The sequence below is a fragment of the Tachyglossus aculeatus genome, chromosome 1 (genome assembly GCF_015852505.1).
Source record: "Tachyglossus aculeatus isolate mTacAcu1 chromosome 1, mTacAcu1.pri, whole genome shotgun sequence".
NCBI lineage: Eukaryota > Metazoa > Chordata > Mammalia > Monotremata > Tachyglossidae > Tachyglossus > Tachyglossus aculeatus.
In genome coordinates this window covers 6,647,785-6,666,587 of record NC_052066.1, presented here as the reverse complement: position 1 = coordinate 6,666,587, position 18,803 = coordinate 6,647,785, and the positions used below count along the sequence as shown (strand labels likewise).

At 51.8% G+C, this 18,803-nt stretch overlaps 1 protein-coding gene across 1 annotated transcript in view; it reads right to left on the bottom strand.

Annotated features, from left to right (window-relative positions):
• ACTR3 (actin related protein 3) overlaps positions 1–18,803 on the bottom strand; it is an 82,049-nt gene that overhangs the window by 43,249 nt on the left and 19,997 nt on the right. The window contains exons 2-5 of the mRNA XM_038747468.1: positions 18,546–18,601; positions 13,662–13,786; positions 13,329–13,439; positions 4,359–4,454 (exon numbers count right to left, since the gene is read on the bottom strand). Coding sequence (XP_038603396.1) covers positions 4,359–4,454; positions 13,329–13,439; positions 13,662–13,786; positions 18,546–18,601 — 388 coding nt within the window. The remainder of the gene's footprint in view (positions 1–4,358; positions 4,455–13,328; positions 13,440–13,661; positions 13,787–18,545; positions 18,602–18,803) is intronic.

The window sequence follows — 18,803 nt, the reverse complement described above, 5'->3', positions numbered from 1 at the left end:
ATTCCTTCCTCCCTCCCTCCGTCCAGAGCACTTCCGTCCACTGCAATAATTTCCTTATTTCTATTCCTGTCCGCCTCCTCCTCTAGACGGGAAGTTCGTTGTGGGCAGGGAATGTGTCTCCCTGGTGTCCCGCTCCCTCCTGCGTCCTCCCCGCACTTGGATTTGCTCCCTTGATTTCTCCCTCCTTCCGTCCACTGCCATAATTTCCTTATTTCTATTCCCATCCGCGTCCGCCTCTAGACGGGAAGTTCGTTGTGGGCAGGGAATGCGTCTCCCTGGTGTCCCGCTCCCTCCTGCGTCCTCCCCGCACTTGGATTTGCTCCCTTGATTCCTCCCTCCTTCCGTCCACTGCCATAATTTCCTTATTTCTATTCCCGTCCGCATCCTCCTCTAGACAGGAAGTTCGTTGTGGGCAGGGAATGCGTCTCCCTGGTGTTCCGCTCCCTCCTGCGTCCTCCCCGCACTTGGATTTGCTCCCTTGATTCCTCCCTCCCTCCGCCCACTGCCATAATTTCCTTATTTCTATTCCCGTCCTTCTCCTCCTCTAGATAGGGAGCTCATTGTGGGCAGGGAATGCATCTCCCTGGTGTCCCGCTCCCTCCTGTGTCCTCCCCGCACTTGGATTTGCTCCCTTGATTCCTCCCTCCCTCCGCCCACTGCCATAATTTCCTTATTTCTATTCCCGTCCTTCTCCTCCTCTAGATGGGAAGCTCGTTGTGGGCAGGGAATGAGTCTCCCTGGTGTCCCGCTCCCTCCTGCGTCCTCCCCGCACTTGGATTTGCTCCCTTGATTCCTCCCTCCCTCCGCCCACTGCCATAATTTCCTTATTTCTATTCCCGTCCGCCTCCTCCTCTAGACGGGAAGCTCGTTGTGGGCAGGGAATGCGTCTCCCTGGTGTCCCGCTCCCTCCTGCATCCTCCCCGCACTTGGATTTGCTCCCTTGAGTCCTCCCTCCCTCCGCCCACTGCCATAATTTCCTTATTTCTATTCCCGTCCGCCTCCTCCTCTAGACGGGAAGCTCGTTGTGGGCAGGGAATGCGTCTCCCTGGTGTCCCGCTCCCTCCCCACACTTGGATTTGCTCCCTTGATTCCTCCCTCCCTCCGCCCACTGCCATAATTTCCTTATTTCTATTCCCGTCCATCTCCTCCTCTGGACGGGAAGTGCGTTGTGGGCAGGGAATGCGTCTCCCTGGTGTCCCGCTCCCTCCTGCATCCTCCCCGCACTTGGATTTGCTCCCTTGATTTCTCCCTCCTTCCGTCCAAAGCCATAATTTCCTTATTTCTATTCCCGTCCGCCTCCTCCTCTAGACGGGAAGTTCGTTGTGGGCAGGGAATGCATCTCCCTTGTGTCCCGCTCCCTCCTGCGTCCTCCCTGCACTTGGATTTGCTCCCTTGATTCCTCCCTCCCTCCGCCCACTGCCATAATTTCCTTATTTCTATTCCCATCCGCCTCCTCCTCTAGACGGGAAGTTCGTTGTGGGCAGGGAATGCGTCTCCCTTGTGTCCCGCTCCCTCCTGCGTCCTCCCTGCACTTGGATTTGCTCCCTTGATTCCTCCCTCCCTCCGCCCACTGCCATAATTTCCTTATTTCTATTCCCGTCCGCCTCCTCCTCTAGACGGGAAGTTCGTTGTGGGCAGGGAATGCATCTCCCTGGTGTCCCGCTCCCTCCTGCGTCCTCCCCGCACTTGGATTTGCTCCCTTGATTTCTCCCTCCTTCCGTCCACTGCCATAATTTCCTTATTTCTATTCCGGTCCGCCTCCTCCTCTAGACGGGAAGTTCGTTGTGGGCAGGGAATGCATCTCCCTTGTGTCCCGCTCCCTCCTGCGTCCTCCCCGCACTTGGATTTGCTCCCTTGATTCCTCCCTCCCTCCGCCCACTGCCATAATTTCCTTATTTCTATTCCCATCCGCCTCCTCCTCTAGACGGGAAGTTCGTTGTGGGCAGGGAATGCATCTCCCTGGTGTCCCGCTCCCTCCTGCGTCCTCCCCGCACTTGGATTTGCTCCCTTGATTCCTCCCTCCCTCCGCCCACTGCCATAATTTCCTTATTTCTATTCCCGTCCATCTCCTCCTCTAGACGGGAAGCTCGTTGTGGACAGGGAATGCGTCTCCCTGGTGTCCCGCTCCCTCCTGCATCCTCCCCGCACTTGGATTTGCTCCCTCCATTTCTCCCTCCTTCCGTCCACTGCCATAATTTCCTTATTTCTATTCCCATCCGTCTCCTCCTCTAGACGGGAAGCTCGTTGTGGGCAGGGAATGCGTCTCCCTCGTGTCCCGTTCCCTCCCCGCACTCGGATTTCCGTCCACTGCCGTAATTTCTTTATTTCTATTCCCACCTTGTGACCTCCCCGGCGCTTAGAACAGCGCTTGGCACCCAGTAAGCGCTTAACAAATACCAACATTATTATTCCCATCCGCCTCCTCTCGTAGACCGGAAGCTCGTCGCGGGCAGGGAACGTGTCCACTTCATTTTTTAGACCGTGAGCCCGCTGTTGGGTAGGGACCGTCTCTATACGTTGCCAACTTGGACTTCCCAAGCGCTTAGTACAGTGCTCTGCACACAGTAGGCGCTCAATAAATACGATTGATGATCTCCCGCTCCCTCCTGCGTCCTCCTTGTCCTTGGATTTGCTCCCTTTCTTCCCCCTTCTCCCAGCCCCACGCCGCTTACGTCCACATCCCTCATTTATTCATTTCTCTTACTGTCCGTCTCCCCGTCTAGACCGTCAGCTCCATGCGTCTCTACTGACTCTGCTCTACTAGACGCTCCCAGGCGCTCAGTACAGTGCTCCGCACGCACTGACGGACTGATTTACACAAATAAGGGGGGAAAGAAGGGATCGCCACCTGCTTTTCAAAGCAACCCCCCCACTTTCCAGGTTATCTAGGAGACTCCTTCGGGACAGGGATCCTTCCTGTGACCTTCATTGGACGCTCCCAGGCGCTCAGTACAGTGCTCCGCACGCACTGACGGACTGATTTACACAAATAAAGGGGGAAAGAAGGGATCGCCACCTGCTTTTCAAACCAACCCCCTCCTTTCCAGGTTTTCTAGGAGATTCCTTCGGGACAGGGATCCTTCCTGTGACCTTCATTGGACGCTCCCAGGCGCTCAGTACAGTGCTCCGCACGCACTGACGGACTGATTTACACAAATAAAGGGGGAAAGAAGGGATCGCCACCTGCTTTTCAAACCAACCTCCTCCTTTCCAGGTTTTCTAGGAGATTCCTTCGGGACAGGGATCCTTCCTGTGACCTTTATTGGACGCTCCCAGGCGCTCAGTACAGTGCTCCGCACGCCCTGACGGACTGATTTACACAAATAAGGGGGGAGAAGAAGGGATCGCCACCTGCTTTTCAAACCAACCCCCTCCTTTCCAGGTTTTCTAGGAGATTCCTTCGGGACAGGGATCCTTCCTGTGACCTTTATTGGACGCTCCCAGGCGCTCAGTACAGTGCTCCGCACGCCCTGACGGACTGATTTACACAAATAAGGGGGGAAAGAAGGGATCGCCACCTGCTTTTCAAACCAACCCCCCCACTTTCCAGGTTTTCTAGGAGATTCCTTCGGGACAGGGATCCTTCCTGTGACCTTCATTGGACGCTCCCAGGCGCTCAGTACAGTGCTCCGCACGCCCTGACGGACTGATTTACACAAATAAGGGGGGAGAAGAAGGGATCGCCACCTGCTTTTCAAACCAACCCCCTCCTTTCCAGGTTTTCTAGGAGATTCCTTCGGGACAGGGATCCTTCCTGTGACCTTTATTGGACTCTTCCAAGCGCTCAGTACAGTGCGCCGCACGCACTGACGGACTGATTTACACAAATAAAGGGGGAAAGAAGGGATCGCCACCTGCTTTTCAAACCAACCCCCCCACTTTCCAGGTTTTCTAGGAGATTCCTTCGGGACAGGGATCCTTCCTGTGACCTTTATTGGACGCTCCCAGGCGCTCAGTACAGTGCTCCGCACGCACTGACGGACTGATTTACACAAATAAGGGGGGAAAGAAGGGATCGCCATCTACTTTTCAAAGCAACCCCCCCCACTTTCCAGGTTTTCTAGGAGACTCCTTCGGGACAGGGATCCTTCCTGTGACCTTTATTGGACTCTTCCAAGCGCTCACTACAGTGTTCCGCGCACACTACGCTGTGACCTCCTTGAGGACGGGGACCGTGTCTACTCACTATTGTCGTCTCCCAAGCGCTCACCGCAATTCCCGCCCCGTCTAGACCGTCAGCTCGCCGGGGGCAGGGAAGGTGTCTACTCGTCGCTGGATTGTCCCCTCCCTGGCGCTTAGTACAGCGCTCAGCACGACGTAAGCGCTCAGTAAGTACGTCCGAATGACCGAGTGAATACCTGCACGGCGATGTAGAGGCCCGGCACGTTGAAGGACTCAAACATGATCTCCGCGGTGTACTCGCGGTTCTCCGGCGTGTTCAGCGGCGGCTCGGTCTGCGGGGGGACGACACGGGGCGGCGCCCACTTAGTGGACGCCTCCGGGGAGGCCGCCGGGATGCCCCTTCCCACCCTCGCCCTGCCCCAAGGCCCAGCGGAGAACGTACTAGCCGCCCCCCGGGGGGGGGGACCGGAGCCACGGGCCTGGACGCCCTCCGACCGGCTCGATAATAATAATAATAATGGCATTTATTAAGCGCTTACTATGTGCCAAGCACTGTTCTAAGCGCTGAGGAGGTTACAAGGCGATCAGGTTGTCCCACGGGGGGCTCACAGTCTCCATCCCCATTGTCCAGATGGGGGAACTGAGGCCCAGAGAAGTGAAGTGACTTGTCCAAAGTCACACAGCTAATGGGCAGGGCCGGGATTCGAACCCATGACCTCGGAGTCCAAAGCCCGGGGTCTTTCCACTGAGCCATGGCGAGAGCCTGGGGTTGGGAGGCCCGGAGGACGGGGTCCTCCCGCATCTTGGCAGGGGGGGGAAGGCGCCTACAGACGAGGGCGGACTCCACTCTCCCGGGCGCTCAGCACAGCGCTCCGCACACAGTAAGCGCTGAACACTGAGGCCGGCGGCCTGGCGGAGGGTAATCCCGGCTCTTCCGCCTGCGTGACCTCGGCCAAGTCATTTCCCTTCTGGGGCTCAGTCCCTCACGGGAACGTCGGCATTCATTCATTCAATGGTATTTATTGAGCGCTTACTGTACTTCGGCATTCATTCATTCATTCATTCATTCAATGGTATTTATTGAGCGCTTACTGTGTGCAGAGCCCTGTACTAAGCGCTTGGGAAGTACAAGTTGGCAACCTATAGAGACGGTCCCTACCCAACAACGGGCTCACAGTCTAGAAAGGGGAGCCAGACAACAAAACGAAACATATTAACGAAATAAAATAAATAGAATAAATATGTACAAATAGAGTCATTCATTCATTCAGTCGTATTTATGGAGCGCTTACTGTGTGCAGAGCACTGTACTAAGCGCTTGGGAAGTCCAAGTTGGCAACCTATAGAGACGGTCCCTACCCGACAACGGGCTCACAGTCTAGAAGGGGGAGATGGACAACAAAACGAAACATATTAACAAAATAAAATAAATAGAATAAATATGTACAAATAGAATAATTCAGTCATTCAGTCATATTTATTGAGCGCTTACTGTGTGCAGAGCACTGGACTAAGCGCTTGGGAAGTCCAAGTTGGCAACATCTAGAGATGGCCCCTACCTGACAACAGGCTCACAGTCTAGAAGGGGGAGACAGAGAACAAAACAAAACATATTAAAAAAATAAAATAAATAGAATAAATATGTACAAATAGAGTCATTCATTCAGTCATATTTATTGAGCGCTTACTGTGTGCAGAGCACTGGACTAAGCGCTTGGGAAGTCCAAGTTGGCAATATCTACAGATGGCCCCTACCTGACAGCGGGCTCACAGTCTAGAAGGGGGAGACGGACAACAAAACGAAACATATTAACAAAATAAAATAAATGGAATAAATATGTACAAATAGAGTCATTCATTCATTCAGTCATATTTATTGAGCGCTTACTGTGTGCAGAGCACTGGACTAAGCGCTTGGGAAGTCCAAGTTGGCAACCTATAGAGACGGTCCCTACCCGACAATGGGCTCACAGTCTAGAAGGGGGAGACGGACAACAAAACGAAACATATTAACAAAATAAAATAAATAGAATAAATATGTACAGAGTCATTCATTCATTCAGTCGTATTTATTGAGCGCTTACCGTGTGCAGAGCACTGTACTAAGCGCTCGGGAAGTACAAGTTGGCAACATCTAGAGACCAACAGTGGGCTCACAGTCTAGAAACAAAACCAAACATGTGGACGGGTGCCCAGTCACCAGAATAAATGAAAATAAAGCTAGATAATAATAATAATAATGATGGCATTTATACACGCCATTAACAAAATAAATAGAATAGTAAATATGTAGAAGTAAAATTAATAGAGTAATAAATCTGTACAAAGATACAGACAGGTGCTGTGGGGAGGGGAAGGAGGTGGGGCGGAGGGGGAGGAGGAGAGGAAAGTCTGACCTGATTATTGAGGATCGATCCCAACGCTTAGTACAGTGCTTTGCACACAGCAACCCCTTTTGCAATTCTATTTATCCATTTTGACGCTACGGATGTCCGTCTACTTGCCTTCCCAGACTGAGCCCCTTCCTTCCTCTCCCCCTCATCCCCTTCTCCATCCCCCCATCTTACCTCCTTCCCTTCCCCACAGCACCCGTATATATGTATATATGTTTGTACATATTTATTACTCTATTTATTTATTTTACTTGTACATATCTATTCTATTTATTTTATTTTGTTAATACGCTTGGTTTTGTTCTCTGTCTCCCCCTTCTAGACTGTGAGCCCACTGTTGGGTAGGGACCGTCTCTTTAGGTTGCCAACTTGTACTTCCCAAGTGCTCAGTACAGTGCTCTGCACACAGTAAGCGCTCAGTAAATACGATTGATTGATTGATTGATTGCTTTGCTTTGTTGTCCGCCTCCCCGCTTCTAGACTGTGAGCCCACTGTTGGGTAAGGACCGTCTCTAGATGTTGCCAACTTGTACTTCCCAAGCGCTTAGTACAGTGCTCTGCACACAGTAAGCGCTCAATAAATACGATTGATTGATTGATTGATTGCTTTGTTTTGTTGTCCGCCTCCCCGCTTCTAGACCGTGAGCCCGCTGTTGGGTAGGGACCGTCTCTAGATGTTGCCGACTTGGACTTCCCAGGCGCTTAGTCCAGTGCTCTGCACACAGTAAGCGCTCAATACATACGATTGAATGAATGAATGAATGAATAGGGACCGTCTCTATATGTTGCCGACTTGGACTTCCCAAGCGCTTAGTCCAGTGCTCTGCACACAGTAAGCGCTCAATACATACGATTGAATGAATGAATGAATAGGGACCGTCTCTATATGTTGCCGACTTGGCCTTCCCAGGCGCTTAGTCCAATGCTCTGCACACAGTGAGCGCTCAATACATACAATTGAATGAATGAATGAATAGGGACCGTCTCTATATGCTGCCGACTTGGACTTCCCAGGCGCTTAGTCCAGTGCTCTGCACACAGTAAGCGCTCAATACATAAGATTGAATGAATGAATGAATAGGGACCGTCTCTATATGTTGCCGACTTGGACTTCCCAAGTGCTTAGTCCAGTGCTCTGCACACAGTAAGCGGTCAATACATACAACTGAATGAATGAATGAATGAATGAATAGGGACCGTCGCTATATGTTGCCGACTTGGACTTCCCAAGCGCTTAGTACAGTGCTCTGCATACAGTTAGCGCTCCCCCTCTCCATCCCCCCTGCCTTACCTCCTTCCCTTCCCCACAGCACCTGTATATATGTTTTTACATATTTATTACTCTATTTATTTATTTTACTTGTACATATTCTATTTATTTTATTAATATGTTTTGTTTTGTTCTCTGTGTCCCCCTTCTAGACCGTGAGCCCGCTGTTGGGTAGGGACCGTCTCTAGATGTTGCCAACTTGGACTTCCCAAGCGCTTAGTACAGTGCTCTGCACACAGTAAGCGCTCAATAAATACGACTGAATGAATGAAAATGTCATTTTCATTCGCTCGAGAAGCAGCGTGGCTCAGTGGAAAGAGCCCGGGCTTTGGAGTCAGAGGTCATGGGTTCAAATCCCGGCTCTGCCACTTGTCAGCTGTGTGGCTTTGGGCAAGTCACTTCACTTCTCTGTGCCTCGGTTACCTCATCTGTAAAACGGGGCTGAAGACTGTGAGCCCCGCGGGGGACAACCTGATCACCTCGTAAACTCCCCAGCTCTTAGAACAGTGCTTTGCACATAGTAAGCGCTTAATAAATACCATTAAAAAAAATAAAATAAATACGATTGAATGAATGAATGAAAATGTCCTTCCCAAGCGCTCAGTCTGGTGCTCTGCCTACAGTAGGCGCTCAATAAATACGATTGAATGAATGAATGAATTGTACTTCGCAAGCGCTCAGTCCGGTGCTCTGCCCACAGCAGGCGCTCAAGAAATACAATTGAATGAATGAATGAATGATGCTTCCCAAGCACTCAGTCCGGTGCTCTGCCCACAGCAGGTGCTCAATAAATACGATTGAATGAATGAATGAATTGTACTTCGAAAGCGCTCAGTCCAGTGCTCTGTCCACAGTAAGTGCTCAACTAACACGACTGAATGAATGAATGAATTGTGCTTCCCAAGCACTCAGTCCGGTGCTCTGCCCACAGTAGGCGCTCAATAAATACGACTGAATGAATGAAAATGTCCTTCCAAAGTGCTCAGTCCGGTGCTCTGCCCACAGTAGGCGCTCAATAAATACAATTGAATGAATGAATGAATTGTACTTCCCAAGCGCTCAGTCCGGTGCTCTGCCCCCAGTAGGCGCTCAATAAATACAATTGAATGAATGAATGAAAATTTCCTTCCCAAGCGCTCAGTCCGGTGCTCTGCCCACAGCAGGCGCTCAATAAATAGGATTGAATGAATGAATGAAAATGTCCTTTCCAAGCGCTCAGTCCGGTGCTCTGCACACACTAAGCGCTCAACTGATACGATTGAATGAATGAATGAATTGTACTTCCCAAGCATTCAGTCTGGTGCTCTGCACACAGTAGGCGCTCAATAAATACGATTGAATGAATGAATGAAAATGTCCTTCCCAAGCGCTCAGTCCGGTGCTCTGCCCACAGTAAGCTCTCAATATGATTGAATGAATGAATGAATTGTACTTCCCAAGCGCTCAGTCTGGTGCTCTGCCCACAGCAAGCGCTCAATAAATACGATTGAATGAATGAATGAAAATGTCCTTCCCAAGCGCTCAGTCCGCTGCTCTGCCCACAGTAGGCGCTCAATACGATTGAATGAATGAATGAAAATGTCCTTCCCAAGCACTCAGTCCGCTGCTCTGCCCACAGTAGGCGCTCAACTAATACGATTGAATGAATGAATGAAAAAGTCCTTCCCAAGCGCTCAGTCCGATGCTCTGCCCACAGTAAGCGCTCAATAAATACGACTGAATGAATGAATGAAAATGTCCTTCCCAAGCGCTCAGTCCGGTGCTCTGCCCACAGTAGGCGCTCAATAAATACAACTGAATGAATGAATGAATGAAAAAGTCCTTCCCAAGCGCTCAGTCCGGTGCTCTGCACACAGTAGGCGCTCAATAAATACGATTGAATGAATGAATGAATGAAAATGTCCTTCCCAAGCGCTCAGTCCGGTGCTCTGCCCACAGTAAGCTCTCAATATGATTGAATGAATGAATGAATTGTACTTCCCAAGCGCTCAGTCTGGTGCTCTGCCCACAGCAAGCGCTCAATAAATACGATTGAATGAATGAATGAAAATGTCCTTCCCAAGCGCTCAGTCCGCTGCTCTGCCCACAGTAGGCGCTCAATACGATTGAATGAATGAATGAAAATGTCCTTCCCAAGCACTCAGTCCGCTGCTCTGCCCACAGTAGGCGCTCAACTAATACGATTGAATGAATGAATGAAAAAGTCCTTCCCAAGCGCTCAGTCCGATGCTCTGCCCACAGTAAGCGCTCAATAAATACGACTGAATGAATGAATGAAAATGTCCTTCCCAAGCGCTCAGTCCGGTGCTCTGCCCACAGTAGGCGCTCAATAAATACAACTGAATGAATGAATGAATGAAAAAGTCCTTCCCAAGCGCTCAGTCCGGTGCTCTGCACACAGTAGGCGCTCAATAAATACGATTGAATGAATGAATGAATGAAAATGTCCTTCCCAAGCGCTCAGTCCGGTGCTCTGCCCACAGTAAGCACTCAACTAATATGATTGAATGAATGAATGAATTGTACTTCCCAAGCGCTCAGTCCGGTGCTCTGCCCACAGAAGGCGCTCAATAAGAAAGATTGAATGAATGAATGAATGAAAATGTCCTTCCCAAGCGCTCAGTCCAGTGCTCTGCCCACAGTAAGCGCTCAATAAATACGATTGAATGAATGAATGAAAATGTCCTTCCCAAGCGCTCAGTCCGCTGCTCTGCCCACAGTAGGCGCTCAACTAATACGATTGAATGAATGAATGAAAAAGTCCTTCCCAAGCGCTCAGTCCGGTGCTCTGCCCACAGTAAGCGCTCAATAAATACGATTGAATGAATGAATGAAAATGTCCTTCCCAAGCGCTCAGTCCGGTGCTCTGCACACAGTAGGCGCTCAACTAATACGATTGAATGAATGAATGAAAAAGTCCTTCCCAAGCGCTCAGTCCGGTGCTCTGCCCACAGTAGGCGCTCAATAAATCAATCAATCAATCAATCCTATTTATTGAGCGCTTACTATGTGCAGAGCACTGTACTAAGCGCTTGGGAAGTACAAATTGGCATCACATAGAGACAGTCCCTACCCAACAGTGGGCTCACAGTCTAAAAGGGGGAGACAGAGAACAGAACCAAACATACCAACAAAATAAAATAAGTAGGATAGAAATGTACAAGTAAAATAAATAAATAAATAAATAAATAGAGTAATAAATATGTAGAACCATATATACATATATACAGGTGCTGTGGGGAAGGGAAGGAGGTAAGACGGGGGGATGGAGAGGGGGACGAGGGGAGAGGAAAGAAGGGGCTCAGTCTGGGAAGGCCTCCTGGAGGAGGTGAGCTCTCAGCAGGGCCTTGAAGGGAGGAAGAGAGCGAGATTGGCGGAGGGGCAGAGGGATTGGGGGCATTCCAGGCCCGGGGGATGACGGGGGCCGGGGGTCGATGGCGGGACAGGCGAGAGCGAGGTACAGTGAGGAGATTAGCGGTGGAGGAGCGGAGGGTGCGGGCTGGGCTGGGGAAGGAGAGAAGGGAGGTGAGGTAGGAGGGGGCCAGGGGATGGACAGCCTTGAAGCCCAGGGTGAGGAGTTTCTGCCTGATGCGCAGATTGATCGGTAGCCATTGGAGGTTTTTGAGGAGGGGAGTAATATGTCCAGAGCGTTTCTGGACAAAGATAATCCGGGCAGCAGCATGAAGTCTGGATTGAAGTGGAGAGAGACACGAGGATGGGAGATCAGAGAGAAGGCTGGTGCAGTAGTCCAGACGGGATAGGATGAGAGCTTGAATGAGCAGGGTAGCAGTTGGGATGGAGAGGAAAGGGCGGATCTTGGCAATGTTGCGGAGCTGAGACCGGCAGGTTTTGGTGACGGCTTGGATGTGAGGGGTGAATGAGAGAGCGGAGTCGAGGATGACACCGAGGTTGCGGGCTTGTGAGACGGGAAGGATGGTAGTGCCGTCAACAGAGGTGGGAAAGTCAGGGAGAGGACAAGGTTTGGGAGGGAAGACAAGGAGCTCAGTCTTCGACATGTTGAGCTTTAGGTGGAGGGCGGACATCCAGATGGAGATGTCCTGAAGGCAGGAGGAGATGCGAGCCTGGAGGGAGGGGGAGAGAGCAGGGGCAGAGAGGGAGATTTGGGTGTCATCAGCGTAGAGATGATAGTTGAAGCCACAGGAGCGAATGAGGTCACCAAGGGAGTGAGTGTAGATTGAGAACAGAAGGGGACCAAGCACTGAACCTTGGGGAACCCCCACAGTAAGAGGATGGGAGGGGGAGGAGGAGCCTGCAAAAGAGACTGAGAAAGAACGACCGGAGAGATAGGAGGAGAACCAGGAGAGGACGGAGTCTGTGAAGCCAAGGTCAGATAGCGTGTGGAGGAGAAGGGGGTGGTCCACAGTGTCAAAGGCAGCTGAGAGGTCGAGGAGGATTAGGACAGAGTAGGAGCCGTTGGATTTGGCAAGCAGGAGGTCATTGGTGACCTTTGAGAGGGCAGTTTCCGTGGAATGAAGGGGACGGAAGCCAGACCGGAGGGGGTCGAGGAGAGAGTTGCTGTTGAGGAATTCTAGGCAGCGCATGTAGACAACTCGTTCAAGGAGTTTGGAAAGGAATGGTAGGAGGGATATGGGACGATAACTAGAAGGAGAGGTGGGGTCAAGAGAGGGTTTTTTTAGGATGGGAGAGACATGGGCATGTTTGAAGGCAGAGGGGAAGGAACCAGTGGAGACTGAGCGGTTGAAGATGGAAGTTAAGGAGGGGAGAAGGGATGGAGCGAGAGATTTCATAAGATGAGAGGGAATGGGGTCAGAAATAAATACGACTGAATGAATGAATGAAGATGCCCTTCCCAAGCGCTCAGTCCGGTGCTCTGCACACAGTAGGCGCTCAACTAATACGATTGAATGAATGAATGAAAAAGTCCTTCCCAAGCGCTCAGTCCGGTGCTCTGCCCACAGTAGGCGCTCAATAAATACGATTGAATGAATGAATGAATTGTACTTCCCAAGTGCTCAGTCCGGTGCTCTGCCCACAGGAAGCGCTCAACTAATATGATTGAATGAATGAATGAATTGTACTTCCCAAGCGCTCAGTCCGGTGCTCTGCCCACAGAAGGCGCTCAATAAGAAAGATTGAATGAATGAATGAAAATGTCCTTCCCAAGCGCTCAGTCCAGTGCTCTGCCCCCAGTAGGCGCTCAATAAATACGATTGAATGAATGAATGAATTGTAATTCGCAAGCACTCAGTCCGGTGCTCTGCCCACAGCAGGCACTCAATAAATACGATTGAATGAATGAATGAAGATGCCCTTCCCAAGCGCTCAGTCCGGTGCTCTGTCCACAGTAAGCGCTCAACTAATACGATTGTATGAATGAATGAATTGTCCTTCCCAAGCGCTCAGTCCGGTGCTCTGCCCCCAGTAGGCGCTCAATAAATACGATTGAATGAATGAGTGAAGACGCCCTTCCCAAGCGCTCAGTCCGGTGCTCTGCCCGCAGCAGGCGCTCAATAAATACGACCGGAGGGACGAGGGCGGGCGGCGGAGGAGGCCGGACTCACCAGGAGGAAGTAGTGGTCCTCGGGCTCGGCGCGGAGGTATTTGAAGATGACCTGCTCCATGAAGCGCTCCATCAGATCCCAGTCTTCCACGATCCCGTGGCGGATGGGCCACTGCGGGAAGACACGGAAGGGTGTCCTCTGGCTGGAGGGACGGACCGACGGCGGCCCCCCCGCCCCGCGGCCCCCCAACGAGACGCGCCCCATTTGGTGCCCGCCCCGCCCTTCCCGGCGCTTAGTCCAGCGCCTGGCGCCCGGTGAGCGCTTTTAACAATTCCCAGGGTTACGGCTGTTCTTCCCGCCGCCCTTTTCCGAGCGGGCGGTGGGAGCGGGCACCTTGGTGGCGTAGGTGGGCTTCTCCACGGCCTCGTCCCCGATGAAGAAGTCCAGGTCGTCCACGCCCTTCATCACCCTCCGCTGGGCCTGGTCGCCCACCTTGGCCGACTCCTTGATGGCGATGCCTTGGGGGACGGACGCGGGACGGACACGGACCCGCGGAAGACACGGATGGGGGGAAAGGACGGACACGGGACGGACACGGACCCGGGGAAGGCACGGATGAGGGGAAAGGACGGACGTGGACCCGGGGGAGACACGGACGAGGGGAAAGGACGGACACGGGATGGACACGGACCCGGGGAAAGGACGCGGACGTGGACCCGGGGAAAGGAAGGACGAGGGGAAAGGACGGACACAGATGTGGGGAAAGGACGGGCACGGGACGGACACGGACAGGGGGAGGGATGGACACGGGATGGACACGGACCCAGAGAAGACACGGATGGGGGGAAAGGATGGACACGGGATGGACACGGACCCGGAGAAAGGGCGGACATGGGATGGACATGGACCCGGGGAAGACACGGATGAGGGGAAAGGACAGACACGGGACGGACACAGATGGGGGAAGGATGGACACGGGATGGACAGGGACCCAGAGAAGACACGGATGGGGGGAAAGGACGGACATGGGATGGACACGGACCCGGGGAAAGGAAGGACACGGGATGGACATGGACCCGGGGAAGACATGGATGAGGAGAAAGGACAGACACGGGACGGACACAGACGGGGGGGAAGGATGGACACGGGATGGACAGGGACCCAGAGAAGACACGGATGGGGGGAAAGGACGGACATGGGATGGACACGGACCCGGGGAAAGGAAGGACACGGGATGGACATGGACCCGGGGAAGACACGGATGAGGGGAAAGGACGGACACGGGACAGAAACGGACCCAGGGAAGGCACGGATGTGGGGAAAGGACAGACATGGGACAGACATGGACCCGGGGACGGCACGGATGTGGGGAAAGGACGGACACGGGACAGACACGGATGGGGGAAGGATGGACATGGGACAGACATGGACCCACAGAAGACACGGATGGGGGTAAGGGACGGACACGGGAGGGACACGGACCCGGGGAAAGGACGGACGTGGACCCGGGGAAAGGAAGGACGAGGGGAAAGGACGGACACGGGACGGACACGGATGTGGGGAAAGGACGGGCACGGGACGGACACGGACGGGGGGGAAGGTTGGACACGGGATGGACAGGGACCCAGAGAAGACACGGATGGGGGGAAAGGACGGACACGGGATGGACACAGACCCGGGGAAAGGAAGGACACGGGATGGACATGGACCAGGGGAAGATACGGATGAGGGGAAAGGACGGACACGGGACGGACACGGACCCGGGGAAGGCACGGATGTGGGGAAAGGACAGACACGAGACAGACACGGATGGGGGAAGGATGGACATGGAATGGACATGGACCCAGAGAAGACACGGATGGGGGGAAAGGACGGACATGGGATGGACACAGACCCGGGGAAGGCACGGATGAGGGGAAAGGATGGGCACGGGATGGACACAAATGGGGGAAGGATGGACACGGGATGGACATGGACCCAGAGAAGACACGGATGGGGGGAAAGGATGGACACGGGATGGACACGGACAGGGGAAAGGAAGGACACAGGATGGACATGGACCCGGGGAAGACACAGACACAGGGAAAGGACAGATACAGGATGGGGATGGACCCGGGGAAGATACGGATGAGGGGAAAGGACGGACACGGGATGGACACGGACCCGGGAAAGGCAGGGACACGGGGAAAGGATGGACACGGGACAGACACGGACCCGGGGAAGACACGGACGCAGGGAAAGGGCAGACATGGGATGGGGATGGACCCGGGAAAGGCAGGGACATGGGGAAAGGATGGACACGAGACAGACACGGACCCGGGGAAAGGACGGACGCAGGGAAAGGACAGACACGGGGCGGGGATGGACCCGGGAAAGGCACGGATGGGAGGGAAGGACGGACACGGGGAGGGGACGTCACTGTGCGTCCAGGCCCGGCCCAGACCATCACCGCCCACCTCCCGGCCCCTCCGTCACGTCTCCCCGGGGCTCCGGGGCCGGGAAGGTCCGCGGGCAGAAAGGGAAACCACTGTCCTCTCGCCGACGCTCAGCACACTGCCTTGTTTATTCATTCATTCAATCGTATTTATTGAGCGCTTACTGTGTGCAGAGCACTGTACTAAGCGCTTGACTGTACTAAGCCGCCGGCCTCCCCCCTTCTAGCTTGTGAGCCTGTTGCTGGGCGGGGACTGTCTCTAGTTGTTGCCGAATTGGGACTCTTTAAGCGCTTAGCACAGTGCTCTGCACACAGTAAGCGCTCAATAAATACGACTGAATGAATGAGATGAATGCTCCTGTCGGCGTGTTTTGTTTTGTTGTCTGTCTCCCCCTTCTAGACCGTGAGCCCATCATTGGGTAGGGACCGTCTCTAGATGTTGCCAACTTGTACCTCCCAAGCGCTTAGTACAGTGCTCTGCACACAGTAAGCGCTCAAAAATTACGACTGAATGAGATGAATGCTCCTGTCTACGTTTTTTGTTTTGTTGTCTGTCTCCCCCTTCTAGACCGTGAGCCCACTGTTGGGTAGGGACTGTCTCTATATGTTGCCAACTTGTACCTCCCAGGCGCTTAGTACAGTGCTCTGCACACAGTAAGCGCTCAGTAAATATGACTGAATGAGATGAATGCTCCTGTCTACGTTTTCTGTTTTGTTGTCTGTCTCCCCCTTCTAGACCGTGAGCCCATCGTTCGGTAGGGACCGTCTCTATACGTTGCCAAATTGTACTTCCCAAGCGCTTAGTACAGTGCTCTGCACATGGTAGCGTGGCTCAGTGGAAAGAGCCCGGGCTTTGGAGTCAGAGGTCGTGGGTTCAAATCCCGGCTCCGCCAATTGTCAGCTGGGTGACTTTGGGCAAGTCACTTCACTTCTCTGGGCCTCAGTTCCCTCATCTGTCAAATGGGGGTGAAGATCGGGAGGCCCCACGTGGGACAACCTGATCACCTTGGAACCTCCCCAGTGCTTAGAACACTGCTTCGCACGTAGTAAGTGCTTAATAAATGCCATTATTATTATTATTATTATTATTATTCATTCAATCGTATTTATTGAGCGCTTACTGTGTGCAGAGCACTGTACTAAGCGCTTGGGAAGTACAAGTTGGCAACATATAGAGACGGTCCCTACCCAACAGTGGGCTCACAGTCTAGAAGGGGGAGACAGGGAACAAACCAAAACATATTAACAGAATAAAATGAAATATGACTAAACGAATGAATGAATGAATGAATGAATGCTCTGCACAGAGTAGACCGTCAGCTCCTTGAGGGCAGGAATAATAGTAATAATAATGATAAAAATAATAATAATAATAATAATAATAGTAATAATGGCATGTATTAAGCGCTTACTATGCGCAAAGCACTGTTCTAAGCGCTGGGGAGGTTATAAGGTGATCAGGTGAATAATAATAATAATAATGGCATTTATTAAGCACTTACCATGCGCAAAGCACTGTTCTAAGCGCTGGGGAGGATACAAGGTGATCAGGTGAATAATAATAATAATGGCATTTATTTAGCACTTACTATGCGCAAAGCACTGTTCTAAGCGCTGGGGAGGTTACAAGGTGATCAGGTGAAGAATAATAATAATAATAATAATAATAATGGCATTTATTAAGTGCTTACTATGCACAAAGCACTGTTCTAAGCGCTGGGGAGGTTACAAGGTGATCAGGTAAATACTACTCCTACTAATAATAATAATGGCATTTATTAAGCGGTTACTATGCGCAAAGCACTGTTCTAAGCGCTGGGGAGGTTACAAGGTGATCAGGTGAATAATGGTAATAATAATAATGGCATTTATTAAGCACTTACCATGCGCAAAGCACTGTTCTAAGCGCTGGGGAGGATACAAGGTGATCAGGTGAATAATAATAATAATGGCATTTATTAAGCACTTACTATGCGCAAAGCACTGTTCTAAGTGCTGGGGAGGTTACAGGTGATCAGGTGAATAATAATAATAATAATGGCATTTATTAAGAGCTTACTATGCGCAAAGCACTGTTCTAAGCACTGGGGAGGTTACAAGGTGATCAGGTGAATAATAATAATAATGATGATAATAATAATAATGGCATTTATTAAGCACTTACTATGCGCAAAGCACTGTTCTAAGCGCTGGGGAGGTTACAAGGTGATCAGGTGAATAATAATAATGATAATAATAATGGCATTTATTAAGTGCTTCCTATGCGCGAAGCACTATTCTAAGCGCTGGGGAGGTTACAAGGTGATCAGGTGAATAATACTAATAATGATAATGGCATTTATTAAGCGCTTATTATGTGCAAAGCACTGTTCTAAGCGCTGGGGAGGTTACAAGGTGATCAGGAGTGTGGCTCGGTGGAAAGAGCCCGGGTTTTGGAATCAGAGGTCATGGGTTTGAATCCTGATTCTGCCACATGCCTGCTGTGTGACGTTGGGCAAGTCACTTCACTTCTCTGTGCCTCAGTTCCCTCATCTGTAAAATGGGGATGAAGACCGTGAGCCCCCCCATGTGGGACAACCTGATCACCTTGTAACCGCCCCAGTGCTTAGAACGGTGCTTTGCACATAGTAAGCACTTAATAAATGCCATCATTATTATTATTAATAAGTCTCTTAGACTCTCCCCCAGCGCTCAGCACAGGGCTCTGCGCACAGCGGAGCGTCCGCTCCTGGCGGGCAGGGGTCGGGCCTACTCTGTCAGTCGTCCCCTCCCCGGCCCCTCGCGCAGCGCTGGGCACAGCGTGGGCGCCGAAGCCGCGCCCCCCCGGCCGCTCGCCCACTTACATGATGGGATGATGAACTGCGGTTCCGTGTTTCCCGCGTAGCCCAGTTTGGTGTACCTGCGGAGGGAAATCAATCAATCAATCAATCAATCGTATTTATTGAGCGCTTACAGTGTGCAGAGCACTGTACTAAGCGTTTGGGAAGCACAAGTTGGCAACACACAGAGACGGTCCCTACCCGACAGCGGGTTCACAGTCTAGAAGGGGGAGGCAGACAACAAAACCAAACGTACTAACAAAATAAAATAAATAGAATAGA